At 46.0% G+C, this 15,309-nt stretch overlaps 1 protein-coding gene and 1 pseudogene across 1 annotated transcript in view; one reads left to right on the top strand and one right to left on the bottom strand.

The window, feature by feature from the left end:
- Nucleotides 1-14,998, bottom strand: part of LOC147902377 (S-adenosyl-L-methionine-dependent methyltransferases superfamily protein) — a 72,764-nt gene extending 57,766 nt beyond the window's left edge. The window contains exons 1-2 of the mRNA XM_087373357.1: nucleotides 14,767-14,998; nucleotides 14,279-14,393 (exon numbers count right to left, since the gene is read on the bottom strand). Coding sequence (XP_087229483.1) covers nucleotides 14,279-14,393; nucleotides 14,767-14,904 — 253 coding nt within the window. The 5' untranslated portion in view covers nucleotides 14,905-14,998. The remainder of the gene's footprint in view (nucleotides 1-14,278; nucleotides 14,394-14,766) is intronic.
- On the top strand, nucleotides 5,518-7,787 carry LOC147902378 (uncharacterized; annotated as a pseudogene).
- Nucleotides 14,999-15,309: the final 311 nt, after the last annotated feature.

The following is a 15,309-nucleotide window of genomic DNA, read 5'->3' as shown; positions in this document are numbered from 1 at the left end:
GCTGAAAGTGGCCCTAGAAGCACTATTTCTCCAATCTTGCCAAAAACACAAGTCCTCTGGTCAAGCCGACCTAGGCTGCCAATTCATGCCAGATCTGAAGCTTGGGAAAACGCATCCCAAGTACAAATAAAATGTGAGAATTAATCGGTTCTCTTGCCAAAGTGAATTTGAAGATCAAGACCTTGGTCTTGCCAAGATTAGCTTTCATTACCCGATTATCACAAAATGTTTGTAGACTCTGCAAACCCTTTGTTGTATCTAGAATGAACACCACATAATCAATAGTGAACTGGGAATGAGAGTCTCTACCAGCACTAAACCCTGCCCACCTAGGGTGTCTAGGAAAGATGCTCATTGATATACAGTCTGAAGAGGGTGGGGGAGAGAGAAATCCCATAGACTGCACCCAATGACATCATTTGCAATACCTGGTGTCTGAAGTCATTGTGGGAACAAATCAAAGTGTTAGAAATCAACCAACAGAGGGTATGCACAGCGGAAGACTGACAGAATAGCCCAGGAGCTCACACAGTGTGGTGTGCGTTGTGGAATCACAAACTTCTTTAACTTATGTGCATCACATAGATGTGCAGACTCATCAATAGACAATGAACCAGCCAGATATAGAAACCACCAAAATAATATATTTCCGTCCAAAGCTATGGACTAGAATACAAAAGAGATAGATCCAGAGTCCCACCAATAATGTGGTCCTCTGATCTTACCACAAGGTACTTCTCCTATCTGCCGGCTATCTCTAGACTCAAGCCCGCGTGCTCCACCTCGAGCGTCTGTAGACTTTTTGTCCAAAATGATCCTCTCCACCTTGCTGTCTTGAAACCAGCCTAGGTGGGCAGCACTTACTAGCTCAGTCTGCAGTTCTCTTTAGGTCTCCTTCACCTCCTGGGAATAGGCCCAAGGAAGCCCTAACTGCTGCTCCTGTCTGCTGTAGATCTGCTGCTCCAGAAAATGAGCCTGGAGGCCCTCCTTCTATAGCCCCCAAGGGCTGCTGCAAAAAGCGACCAGGCAGGCTGCCTATGGCCGAACCAAACAGGCCGACCAGGCCCTGCCCTGGTCTGCCTATAAATGCCCCTATGGGCTCACTTTTCTAGGGCCTTTGGCCCACACTCCAAGGGCTTTGGCCCTCCTTTCAAGGCAGGGTCCCAGCCCCATTTTTCTGCCTCTATAAGGCCTGGTTGGCTGGCTCCAACCAGCCCAACCAGCCCCTCCATGTGACCGACATTCCTGCTGGTTCCCCCCGCCATTAAAGCGCCAAGTGCTTGCCCTCTGTCCCACTACCTGTGTGCCTCTTTTAGGGGCATGTTCCAGCCCGTACACACACGCTTTGCTGCGCCTCTGCCAGGCTGTTGCGCTGCCCACATGGCAGCCCATGTGCTGCCCATGTGGCAGCCCTTTTAGCCCTCTTTTCTTTGCTATGAGGTGTTGCCCATGTGGCAACCCCCTCTCTCGGCTTTTCCCTCTGGGCAAATGCCCTAGCTCTCCATCCCCCATGCTCTCCTCATATGGGGGCTTACAGATGGGGAGGTGACCTTTCCAACACAAAGGCCTTCCAAAATTCATGAAGTAATAGAATAATTTCCACCGGTATGAAGCCTGCTTGACCCACTCCTCTCATATGTCATTGATGTGTACGTCAAAAGCTGATCCATATACCTTGGCCATCAATTGGCCTACTATGATGGTTCAATAACTTCCCACATCTATAGGGTGTTAATGGTCTAGGATGTAGGAAAGCTCTTGTTAAAGAGCTTAGCCAAGATCAGTGCAAGTGATTACCCACCATGGGTCAAGAGTATCACCTGAAGGCCCTCATGATCCTTAGCTCTACCATTCTAAGGCTTTTCATGGCCTCCTTCGACTATGCATGGTGAATAGAGTCGAGCAGTGGGACGAGGGGGGATGTCTACGATATCGGGTGTAGGCTAGATTGGGACATCGTACAGCGTGTCAACATATGCCTTCCAAGGAGTGAGGTCCTTATTGGGATAAGATGCCCTCTTTTCTTCGATTTTCATCCAAAACTCCTTGGAATTGCTGCTGTATAAGATGTTCAAGAGCTCTTGTTCGTGCAACAAAAGAAGAAACTGCCGTTTCTTACATCCCATCAAGTGCCAATATTCCCTCTCTGTTTTGGTTCTTGCTTGTGTGCCTTTGTTTTGACTTAGAGCACCAATGCTTTGCCGTCTTTATTGGACCATCCATTTTGACAAACCGGTTAAGAAACCAGCCCTTTAGGTGGCTATCCTATAGACCTAATTGTGCATCGGGAAGAATATTGTGCGGCTACATGGATGGAGTTAATGAGGAGCTGGCCTTAGGGTTGATCGGGGTTGTTGTCTATGTGCTCCATAGTTACCAAGGAACGCCATTCCTTCTCTGCAAAGGGCGGAACGCCATTCCCTAATTGTAGGGAAACCCGAAACGTCTTCCACCTTCCCAAAACGTGGACCGAGATTGGAACACTAGGAGACCACGTTCCCCATTTCAGGAACGTGTTCTCCTAAGTTCCCCTTCAGAGGATGCTGTTGAGTTCCTTAGAGCTCTCCCTCTGTGTTCCTTGGTGTTCCCCCTTCTAAGGATGCAGTAGAGGATGCTCCTAAGCATGCGGATGACGATGAGGCTTACGACGAGGAGGGGGAGGCCTCTATCACTATGCCACTGTATTCTGGCACTTACACCTCTATGCCACCTTCAGATTGTAATTCTCTGTCTTGATGATGTGGACCCACACTCTCTAACTATGTGAAGGTATGTGACCACCTAAAGGCTGCATCAAGCTGAAGGGGAGTTGCTCCCAAACTCTGTCAAGAGGATCTAATATGAAACCGGTGGTTTACTCTACAGATCATCTGCATGAGTAGTAAAACTTGCAACCTCTCTATCCACGACCAGTCTGGTTCTGATAAGTCTGGGCCCCAAAAGGAGCTACCATACATACCAGCTAGACGAACAAGAGAATCGAAGAGAAGAGACTTCCTTCTAAAATCCTCAAATTGTGACTAGAAACATTGCTGCTCAAATCTAGAAGGTATTCTTTATTTCTGATATCCTCCATCACCCAGTGGCCCTAGTTACCCATACCGAGTACAAAGGATCCGACATGAAGACCAACTAGTTCCTCAGTAGGGATTGTCCATAGGCTATTGTAGACTAATATAATTTACTACGTGCACCCTTCCACAGAGACATCACAGTGTATCTCGATACATGTGTTTATGTGATATGCAAGAGACAGAGACAAAGTAGCACTTTGCATTCCGATGCCCTGTTTACTATGAGATCCGTGGATGACATCGCTGTCTATTTAGTAGTGGTTATGGCACACTCAAAGCGTAACTAGCACATCCTGATCATAGACATGTGGCCACTTTCCTTCTTGAGGCCCGGAGACAAAGAGATTAGCTCATACGAGCACAAAGGAGAGCACCGGAGGGACCGGAAAAGCCCAGTCAAAGCATGATCACGGTGTTTTTCTCCGAGCCAAGGACAGCAAGGGCCAGGCGTAGCAGAGAACCAGAGTGCACAACTCGACAAATCCATCCCCAAGTGGACACTCATGCAAGGCCTACATACATATCCTCTATTTTCGACATGGGGAGACAGACCATTGGAGTGATGATGGCACTTGTCAAATGGCAGGCCACCTCACACAGAGGAGGGAGGGACCTGGACAGGCTAAGCGTCAACAACGATCCATCACTGGTTTTCTTCCTAGACGCCAGCCCTCACCAGATCTAGGGCCATTGTCAAGCGAGCTCCTCTTGTCTCTCCTTAGTTGTCCGGTGAAGTTGGTGCCAAAGACTACATAGGTCCAGTCACGCAAATGGATAGCTGACCGATTGTGGTCTGGGTGTCAAAACAGAAATGTCTAAGGTACTCCTCCAGCCACCTATTGACTCTTTCATATTGTCCATCAGTTTGTCGGTGGTCAGCAGTGCTTAGAGTGAGCAGTGTCCCCATTGCCTTAAACAATTCTTGCCAAAACTGGCCTATGAATTTGGTGTCTCTGTCACTCACTATTTTTTGTGGCAGACCATTGAATTTTAATACATTCTCCATGAGCTGAGCAGCTACCATAGAGGCTGACTATTGTCTCTTGATGGGATTGAAGTGTGCTGCCTTTGTGAGCCTATCAACCACAACAAACATATTATTGCAGCCCCTAGCTGTCACAGGTAGAACAATTATGAAGTCCATTGAAATGTGGGTCCACTTACCCTCTAGAATGGGTAGAGGCTGAAGCAAACCTGCTAGCCTGAGGTTCAATTCTACTTTTTGTTGGCAGGGCGGGCCTGTAGCTTTGAACATATTTGTATACATCCCATAACCCCTTCAATATAAAGCTCTACTCCTGTATGTCCAGCGAGGAATGCATTTCCTGCAAGCACAACAGCTTGTAGATGGAATTCTCCACAAGAAAAATCCTTCCTTTGTACCATAATAGGCCATTGTACAGTTTGTAATTGGGTGGTCTTCACAACAGGGATTTTGCAGGTCCTGGAAGATGACAGCAGCCTTAGGGTCTAAAATATATTCTTCTTGGATTCCACAAACCCACTCCTTGTACACTTCAGTAATAGAGCTTAGGGCGCATGCCCACATCCTACATAGAGAGCCAGCCATTATATTCTCCTTCCCTACTTTATACTCAATGTCAAAATCATTATTTTGCATGATAGACAGCCACCTCCTTTGCTTGGGAGATAGATTAGGTTGGGACAAAAAATACTTCAGTGTTCTTGTAGGCTAGGGCAAGCAATGGAAGCTCAAGAAATGGAGAGCAGACAAAGATGAGCTGCTGTAATGAATTGATGCAAAAAACTGAGAGTGGAGGCTCAAGAGAGAGCTAACATAACAAAACCCTAGGGCTAAATGCCCTAACTAGACAAGTGTCCTAACTGTCCTTATTGGTACATGTACTAACTATACCAATAACTAGGCCTACAAGGCACATACCAAGGAATGAGTGGCACCTATGGATAGCCCATAGAATGGCCTACAAACCCCCCTCCATGGTATTGGGCGGCTCGGGATACCTGAATGTCTAATGTTATGGTTGCACATGTTCATCCTGTAGGAATATAGCAACCTGAAAGGGTATCACCCTTTCATTGTGAAATTTCACGTAGCATTCTTCATTCACCTTGCATTCATCCGCCATCTCTCACACACCTTGCATGTAGGTCGAAAATAGAAACAAGTACTCTCACGAGGGCGCTCTTCCCCATTGGAGGGCCAATTGGCATTCAAATTCTGCATGCATTGCACACATTTGCGTTCTCGAAAAGTGTGGTTCTTCACAATGCTATCTTTAGGACACAGTTAGTGGGCATTGTGGGAGCACTCACGCAGCTCACGTAGGGCCCGAGGTTGCTTGAGTTTATGCATACTCCTTTGAGGTCCAAGGAGAGAAACATGCATTCTCATTTGGGGGAGCCAAGTGGGGTTTAAAAACAGCCATTTGGAGTGAATCCATTGGATTGACAGCCTCCAGTAATGCCAAATGTACAGGGAGTTTCAGGGTAGCAGCCCTTTCAAGGTCCTGGTATGGTTATGCATGGCCAAAGGGCTGATTTTCAGAATTTAAATCAAGGGTAGCAAGCTCTTCCCCAACCCTTTATAAATCCAGGGTATTTTGGTGGGGGTTCAGTATTTCAAGCAATGGCTGGTCAAGTATTACCCTGTTGGTTTACAGCCTGGGATGCAAGGAATGCAAGGCAATGTATTTGGGGAAATGCAGCCCCCAATGCCTAACATGATGTATGGCAATATTGGCATGCAGCCAGGAATGCAAAGTGGAAGGTCAGGAACCTTTGGAGCTCCTACAAGTATGTTTGGTATGCCTGGGGCTGGTTTGACAAACCCTCTAATGGGTAGTGGTAATGCAGGACAGGCTGGAGGGAATGCAATTCAACCTCCATTTTTGCAGCCACCTGTGTATGATAATCTGACACCCAAAGGGAAGGTAAAAGATTACAAAGAGGGTGGTGCAGCAGTGAAGTTTGCGACCTTTAATGGAGCTCAAGATCGATTGAAGGCTTTAACTTTTGTGCAGCAATTTGATGCAGCCTTCTCAGGAGGGAACTTCACTGAGTCATCTAAAATGCGAAAGCCAGCCACCTTCTTGAAGGGGAATGCTCTACAATGGTGGAAAAATTCGCTGCTCCAAAATAGAGCACCCATGAGTTGGGTTCAGTTTAAGCAGGTGTTTTCAGCTACCTGGTTGACCACTACCTTTGAGGTAGATGTTATGACAGCATGGCACAAGTTGGATGTAGCTCACTGTCATAACTTGGAAGAGTACAACAAAAGGTTTTGGGAAGCTCTCTTGCCGGTCAGCTCTTATAGGCATGTGCTCTTGTCAGAACAGATTGAAAAATACTGTTGTGGGCTGCCAAAGGAAATCAGGGACTACTGTACTAAAACAAGGGTTACCAACATGTCTCAACTCATTGAGAATGCTACCACAGCTGATGCATTATTGTTGGGAAAAAACAGCGGGTATAAAAACAGTAAGTCTGAGAATTTTAAGAAAGCAGGGAAGCCAAGGAATGCTTCCAAGCCTCCTTTTAACAAAGGGAAGAAGCGTGATAGGTCAAGTTCTAATTCGTTGTCACGTGAGGAAAGGAAAGCCTTGATGGAGGCTAACAAATGCTTTCACTATAAGGAGAGGGCCATATGGCACCAGATTGCCCAAAATGTAAGCAAAAAGGGAAAGTGGATGATAGGGAAGAGCAAAAAGGCAAGAAGCCTAAACCATCTGTAGGGTTAATTCCTGAAGTTATCAATGAGCAGCCTAATGATGATGCTAAAGAGCTTTGCAAGGTATGGGGCAAAGTCAGGGATTAAATGACATTGATTTTCTTTGACCCAGGTGCTCGTGAAAATTTTATGTCTCATGAATTGGCAAGTGCAGAGGAGATGGGGCCTATGAGTAAAGCAAAATTGGCTTGCCCTGACTTTAGCACTCCGGTTACTCCTATCATTGGAAAGCTCCGATTGCATATACAGAGCTTTGTGGACAGCGAGGAATTTTATATAATGCCTCTTGAGGGCTGTGATGTTTTGCTCGGAATGCCTTGGTGTCACAGGGTACATGCTTTGGTGGACACATTTAATCGGAAGATCTCCCTGGAACATAGAGGGAAGAAGCATGTTTTGGATGTCAAACTAAAGGAAGAGTCAGTCCCAGTTGTATCTGCTTCAGCTATATGCTCAATAATGAAACATCATATTTTTGTGTACTTAGTTTTTGCAAAGGATACTAAGTTTGATGATCCACAATTTGTACTCTCTAAGCTTGATAAAGAGCGGACAGGTTTCCTAAATCAGTTTAGAGAATGTTTTTCTGGCTCGTTGCCGGGTGAACTTCCACCTAAGAGGCCTGAGGATCATGCAATTGATATAGTGCCAGGCAGCAGTCCATCTAACAGGGCACCTTATAGGGTGAGTGCAGCTCAGCAAGAAGAAATCATGAGCTAGGTGAAGGACCTTTTGGATAAGGGGCTGATTCAGCCCAGTTCTTCCCTTACTGTTCACCGGGTTTGTTGGTGCAAAAGAGTGATGGTTCTTGGAGAATCTGCATTGATTATCATGCACTCAACAAGATAACCATAAAAAACAGATTTCCAATTCCAAGGATTGATGATATCTTGGATAGATTGGAAGGGTCAGCCATTTTCAGTCGCATAGATCTTAAGAGTGGGTATCATCAGATACGCATTCGTCCAGAGTCAAGACAGCTTTCAGAACTAGCTTTGGGTTGATGTGATTGTGTACTCAAAAGATGAGGCAAAGCATAGGAAGCATTTGGCAATTGTGTTTGCAGAACTCAGCAAGCATAGGCTGATTGTAAATGCAAAGAAAAGTGAATTCTTCATGCCTGAGATTCCCTTTTTTGGGCACATTATCTCTAAGGATGGAGTGTGCATGGATCCCGCGAAGATTGCAGCAATTCGCAGCTGGCCACAGCTTAAGAATTTGCATGAAGTATGAAGCTTTTTGGGCTTATGCTCGTACTACAAACGATTTATATGCCATTTTGCTAAATTGCTTCACCCTCTATACTATGCAGAAGAAGGGAGCATCCTTCGTGTGGGCTGAAAAACAAATTGCGGCATTTGAGATGCTAAAAGAAAAGCTTACCACAGACTCAGTATTGATCTTACTAGATCTTCGGAAAGCCTTTCACGTCCAAGCTGATGCATGTGGAAAGAATGGCCTTGGAGTGGTCATTATGCAAGAAGAACAAGCAGTGGCCTTTGAGAGTAGAATTTTGCAGGATGATGAGAGACATCTGGGCATTTATGAGAAGGAATTGCTGGCTGTAATTCATGCCCTCGCTACGTGGAAGCACTATTTGCTTGGGGCTGATTTCACAGTGCAAACAGATCATCAGTCTTTGAGATATTTCTTCACTCAGACGAAGTTATCTGAGAAGCATATGCGATGGGCCAATTTCTTATCCATATTTCACTTTCAAATAGTGCATGTGGAAGGTCAAAAGAATGTAGTGGCCGATGCATTGTCAAGGAATCCTCAGGTTTCCGCAGTAACCATTGCTTACCACAGTGAGTTGGATGCAATGAAGGACCAGTATGCTCAAGATGAGGATTTCTTAAGGATTTATGAACCGTTGTCTAATGATCAGCGGCATGACCATTATACTCTCAGAGATGGCTTCATTATGATGCATGGATTCCTTTGTGTCACAAAGCAGCTAAGGTCAAAGGTTATAATAGAAAGTCATGCTCTACCGTATGCAGGACATAGAGGTATTAATGCTACGGTTAAAGCAATGGAACACTTTTTCTATCGGCCAGCTTTAAGACGGGATGTGGATGCCTTTGTCAGAACATGCATCATCTGCCAAAAGGTCAAGTTTGACAAGCAGAAGACACCTAGATTATTGCCAATCCCAGATAGACCGTGGGAGAGCATTGCCATGGATTTTATATTTGATCTTCCTAGGACACCTACGGGGAATGATGGTCTCTAGACTATTCTATGCCGATTCAGTAAGTAGGCACACTTCATTCCAGTGAGGAAGAAAATTACAGCGGATCATATGGCAAAGTTGTTTATACATAACATTTTCAAATACCATGGGATGCCTCAGTCTATTTAAAGGGACAGAAATCCACGCATGACGAGTCTCTTTTGGAGAGGACTCTTCGAAAATATGGGCACTACACTGAGATTTTCATCTTCTTTTCATCATCAGTCAGATGGGCAGTCCGAAGAGGCTAATTTGTATGCTCTTGATTTGCTGAAATGCTATGTGTATGAGCATAAGACACAATGGGAGCAGTTTCTATCCTTAGTAGAATTTGCTTACAACAATACTGTGCATACTTCCACTGGGAAAGCTCCTTTTGAAATAGTGGAAGGAGGCAGGAAAGTTCCACCTATCTTGCATACAAAGGATAAGATTTTTGAAAGCATGGATGTGGCATATAAGAAGGTGAAGCAAGCTCTCTAGAAGACTCAAGCAAAGCAAAAGAAGGCAGCTGATCACCATCGTCGTGAATTGATATTTAATGAAGGTGATTGGGTTCTTTTGCGCTTTGAAAAGGCAAGGCTGAAAAAGAAAAGGGGCAAAGACCAATTGTTCCCCAAACTCAACATGAGATATTATATGCCTTTTCAGGTTTTAGAGAAGCTAAAAGATGTAGCATACAGGTTGAAGCTACCAGATCACTGGAGCACAATGCTTTCCATGAGAGTCTCTTTAAGCCTTTTAAGGGTGATGTGCCAGAGGATATGCCTCATGAGATGCAACCAGAGGTTGAGGAATTGGATGAGATCCTAGTTCCAGAGCAGATCTCGGCACATAAGAAAAGGAAGATCAGAGGTAGAGTTTCCCGCCGCTACTTAGTAAAATTCAGAAATTATTCTCCATTACATGCAGAGTGGTTGGAAGAGGGTGATCTGGCAAATATACCTCGGTTATTACAGCTCTATCTAGATGCTTTTCAGCTTGAGCCAGCTTTGGTTATGGCTCCTTCAGGCTCAGCAGAGCATAGGTCTCGAGCATCGCCTGATGCTCAAGAGAGGGGTAGTACCTCTGTCTCTATGTTACAGACAGGCTCAGATATCTAGAGGTCGCTTGGTGACATTGTTTGTTTCACCCGAGGTACTGCTTGCTGACAGTATATCTACCTTGGGACTTCTATGATCACTGTACTAGTCACTATGAGTGGGTTTTTGCAGTTTATATGGATTGCTATCCTAGGTTCTGAACAATCATATATGTTGTCTTCAATGGTAATACATGCTTTCATGATGGTATATTCACATGTATTTCAGTTACTGCATATCCTTGTAACATCTAGATGCAATCGAGGTCACTTGCCATGTTTCAAGAGAGGGGTATGTCACGAGGGCGTGAGTTTTGATACTCACATGTAGCCTCGACCCCAGTATTCAAGTGGCGAGGTCACAGGATGTGGGTGTGCAAGTTCCCCCTAGCCAATTGTGCCTTGGGGGCAACTGAAAGGTTTAGGGCCAAGAGGGGCCCAAAAACCTTAGGCCTTTTAAGTTGTAAAAGGCCCCACTAGAGGGGGCCTAGGGGCAAATGAGGCCCTGGGGGACAACTCAAGGCATGGGCTGCCACATGGCAAGCCCATGTAGACCTTTTTAGAAAGGAAGCCCAAGGAAGGCCTTGGGCAAAGAAGGATGGCGACAGATGCTTACGGGGAGGAAGAGGAAGGCAGCCCACGCAAGGTGACGCCGTGAACAGGAGGGATGCTTGCGGGAGGCTGTACGGGTACGGAAAGCATTAAATGCCGGCTGCAGGGGCACCGAGAGGTGGGTTGGCCTTCCTTGCTGATGCCGTACGACAGTACGGATGGCTGCGCAGGCAATAAATGCAACAGTACGGATGACTGCGTGTGCAATAAATGCATGTATGGAGCATTAATTGCTGCTGGTATGGCTGTGCGCGGAGCTCAGGATGCTGGTATGGAGCATTGAATGCTGCACATACTGCTGGTACGGGCTGTGTACGGATCATTAAAGGCTGCTGATGGGGGTACAGCTCTGTACGGACCATGGCGCTTCTTCCCACGTTTGAGTACGGGTTGTGGTATGGTGCACCTGCAGGCCTTTGTACAGACTATTCACGGGCTAGTGAATGGAGATAGAGCACGCTATGAACAGATGAGAATGAGCAGCCAGGTTGGCACTTCGGGCAGCTTGTAGGTTCGAGGTCAATAGGCTGATTGTCGCCTCGGGCTGTATACTCACATTTGGGTGGAGATAAATGCCATCTGCCAAGGAGTGAACAAAGCAATGACCAGCATAGTATATGCTTGGTAAGAAGAATGCACATAGAGGTTATGCTTGGGGGCCATGTTGGCCAATGAGCAGTGGACTGTGTTTTTTAAGAGACTTGCTTGGCAGGGTGATCACAATGAATGCTTGCAGATATTGTTTGTACTTCTGAGCACTGGGGGCAGCTCAATTATGCTTTCACCAATTGTTGGGTATTCCACTGATCAGTGAACACTTGGGATTGTCTGGGGGAGCGTGTGGCCTTGCTTGGGCTGAAGATAGCAGCTCCCCATATTAAATGCAGGTGTTCGCACTGAGTATGGATGGCTATGGTCACATGGGTGTGAAAGCAGGGCTAATGTGTTGTGATACTGATGCCTGCTGGGTGAGGGAAGAGCATTGAATGCGAGTGAGTTGGTACTCACTGTGTAATCTCCTTGTAGCACTCTTCAATTAATAAAGAAATACTGAAAAGGGGCGCCAAGGCTTTGGGGCCAGTCTGTGTCTTTGTATTTGAGCAGGAGCGCTCTAGCTCCCCCTATCTGTCTGTGGAGAGTTTGCTGAGTATTCTTTTGTGAAGGTTTTTGTTTGGTTAGTGTTTTACCACCCTCTTGTTAGCCTTGAGGCTGGTTTCAGCTTAGAACCTCCAAAATCTGCTTTACGTGTAAGAGATGGTCCTCTTTAGTCATAAGAATATCATCAAAGACTAGCCTTTAAAATGGGGGCCTCATTCATTGTACACACTTTATGTACTCTCTAGTATTTTAGTGGAGGTTCACGGTTTGATTGTAGGCTTGCCACGTGGCATCTTGTTGAATAATCCCATCAGCAATGGTCCTAGGAGCTCACACAGTGGTATATTCAAATCCAAAACTTCTTTCCTTAATGTGTACTTAGCATAGATCTAGTGTCTCACCCTCTACCAGCAGAGTGCTGACTAGATCTGGATCCCTGTACATACACAAAGCTGTTCTCCTACCTCCTAGGCAGTGGGCACTTCCAAAACACTTGGCCTGCGTGCTCTCCTAGACTTTGAGTTGGCCTCGTAAACGTGCTCCGCAATCACACCTTCCGAATGACCCTCCTAGAGAATTGCTTTCTAGGAGGTAGCTTTCTTGACACCTTAATATGTAAGGGTGTAGAATATGCATCAGTAAAGGGATAGAATGAGACTACCATGTGGGTAGCAAAGGACTTTCCTTCTTGGTTTTGTCAAAGGGCAGCCACATGAGCCACCAAACCCACCAGAAGTGGTTGTCTTGCGAGCCCTGTAAAGGGCAGCAATAGGCACCCATAGCAAGGCCGTATACAGGCTGGATGGGTACCTACAGGTCGACAAACGCCACAGAGCAGGTCGGCAGTCTGCTGACTGGTCGGTCGGGCCACTGGCAAACTGCCATGTGGTGCAGTCAGAAGATCTGCAGGTGGGCGGGTGAGCCTGACTGGGTCGGCTAGTCTTTGGATCTAGTAGGCCAGATCCAGAGCTCCCTACCATATAAAAGTGCCCCTTGAGGGGGCATTCAATAGTCTGTTCTGTAGGAGCTAGCAGTCAAGGTTTGATACTAGGGCACAATACAGTGCAGACCAGCAGCCTATTGGAGAGCATCTAGGTAAGCAAAGGACAGCAGAGTAAAGAGTGCAGTAAGGCTGATCTTGGAGCAGCTACTAAAGTCTGCAAGAGGCACGTGTTAGGTGGCGTTTGCTTGCTGTACACGCGGCACAGCTGAAGATTGTGTAAACGTTTGCCCAAAATCACACAGCGCTAACTCAAATCTCACTCCTTTCCTTCATGTGTGCACAAGTGAATATAGATAGATGCAGATAGTTGTTGAACTATGCTCATGAGAGTAGAAACAGCAAAGATGAACAAAACCTTGTACAAAGGTGTGCACAGTGTGCTACCATGTAGCTGCCTAGCTACGAAAACATATCAATACAAAAATTCTCCTACCTCAAAACACCGTCAGCCTACGTGCCCTCCTAGAGCTTCAGTGGGCTGAGTAGATACCTTGCAAACAGATCTCCTTGCGTCTCCAGTGGACAGCCAATGGTAAGACACCCACTCCTTTAGCTCCTTGCCACTTCTGTCTGCAGCCAATGGAGGAGGCACAAGGCACCTTCATTCCTGGTTCTTTGGACCTCCCTGCTGCTTGTATTGCAGCCCAAACCTGAGGCGCCAAAGACCTAACCCTGCAGTGTACTGCTCTTCACTCTGCAGGTGATCTACAGGCTAGACTGCCTGTTTCGTGGCCTTCAATCTGCTACGCAATGCAAGGCACACTCACAGAGACTGCTGGGCTCCCTGCTGCTCTCCAAGGCAGCCTACCTTGAGGCACAGTGGATGAATGATAGCTTGGGCCCTTTATATGGGGCTGGAGGCCTTCAAAGACGGCCGATCAATCTGCAGACTGGCCCGACCAGTCTGCCAACCCAAGTTCTGCTCCAGAGACGTGGCAGTCACTTACTGCCCGACCTAGATTTGTTGCACTGCCCAACCAGTCTCCTGCACCCGACTGACTGCTCTGCTGCCGACCTGTCACCTGATGCTGTCTGCAAGGGCCTGTAAGGCCTGCCCTTATGCAGCCTTTGCTGCTAACCCTGGACCTGCTGTGGAAGGCAGCAAAATTCGGATGGCATAGGAGCTCACCCCAAACCAATTGAAACAGAATACCATAGAACTCACTAAACAGAGAAGGGAGAGCAATTATCTAGGACTCCAAACCTAAACCCAAAGACACTCAATCTTTGAACTGATGTAACAGTGTTTAGGTCAAACTATGTCAGCAGTCGAAAGCCCAGATGCTTTTGATAAGTTCGAACGTATTTTATGGACACTCCTGTCTGGGGATCCGATGTATTGACTATCTTATAATTTATTTGTCCCATAGATTGTTTTGGTCTTCCAAGGACGTTAATCCCTACTGCAAGCACGTTTTCACAACAAAACTTTCCCAAGCCTTTCGAATGGTTTTTCGTTACTTACCAACAGCTATTGTCAAATTTCCAGCGTTGCAACCCACATCGAGACAATCTTTTCCTTCAAACCATTCCTTCCTGAAGTACTTCAAGCGTGGATCTTCATTTACATCTTTGAGAATCTGCATGGCAAGTTGTCCTATAGTTTAAAAGCAGAGACACAGTCCTTTCACCATCAGAGTTCTACCTTGCTCCTTCTATTGTCATCAAAACATTAAAGCTGTACAAATCCGAGTCTTCACAGAGAGGGGTCTTTTTGGGCGTCGTTATAAATTTCATGACGAGGAGAGACAGCCAGGAGAACTCTCAAGTTGAAATTTTCGATAACCATTCAGATATAGAAAGTAAATCTCTGTCCGAGCTCATCTTTGCACGCTCTTTTTTTTCTTTTTTAAAGCTTTGCATGTTTATGGCTTATGTTGTCATCTCCGTGCAGTCGTTATACGTAAATGCAAACGGGAATTAAAAAAGGGGGATGTCCCACATCCGTTATACCCTGTAGCCGTAATAATGGTCGTAATTTCCGTAAACGAAGCGACGCTTCCTTGGTACATCGAGTGTTTTATCCTTCCTTTTCCTCTTTTTCACGTTTGGCTGGAGTGGCTGATGATCAGGAGAAGCGACCTGTGCCATAATTTGGGACTTCTAAGCTAGCCTCTTTAGAGCCACATTCAAATGTATTTTACAGTGCCAAAGACACCTCAAGGTGGTGTGTTTTGAAGTTTGTTTTTTGAAAGCCCTCTCTCTCTCTCCCCCTCCTATTCCTGCTACATGTGTCATTTATAGTTATAATAAATAATATTATTGGCCTTCCCATAGGAAGCCCTTAGATTGCATGGAAGGTACAAGAAAGGAGAGGCTCAAATGGAACCTTAGCATGGAATGACATGTGGTAGATGTGCAAGGTCTTAATCCCACATATGAAGTGGGTAGTCCCATACCAAGGCATATAAGCCTTGGATGGAAGAGACCTCTAATACCCCGAATCCACTCTTGAGAAAACAAGCTTGCTAAGCAAAGATGCTTTTCGACAAAACC

This window comes from Dipteris shenzhenensis, chromosome 4 (genome assembly GCF_047967505.1).
Source record: "Dipteris shenzhenensis isolate YYH24624 ecotype China chromosome 4, Dip_SZ_1.0, whole genome shotgun sequence".
Lineage (NCBI taxonomy): Eukaryota > Viridiplantae > Streptophyta > Polypodiopsida > Gleicheniales > Dipteridaceae > Dipteris > Dipteris shenzhenensis.
The sequence above is the reverse complement of the archived record's forward strand: the minus strand, read 5'-3'. Positions and strand labels throughout refer to the sequence as shown.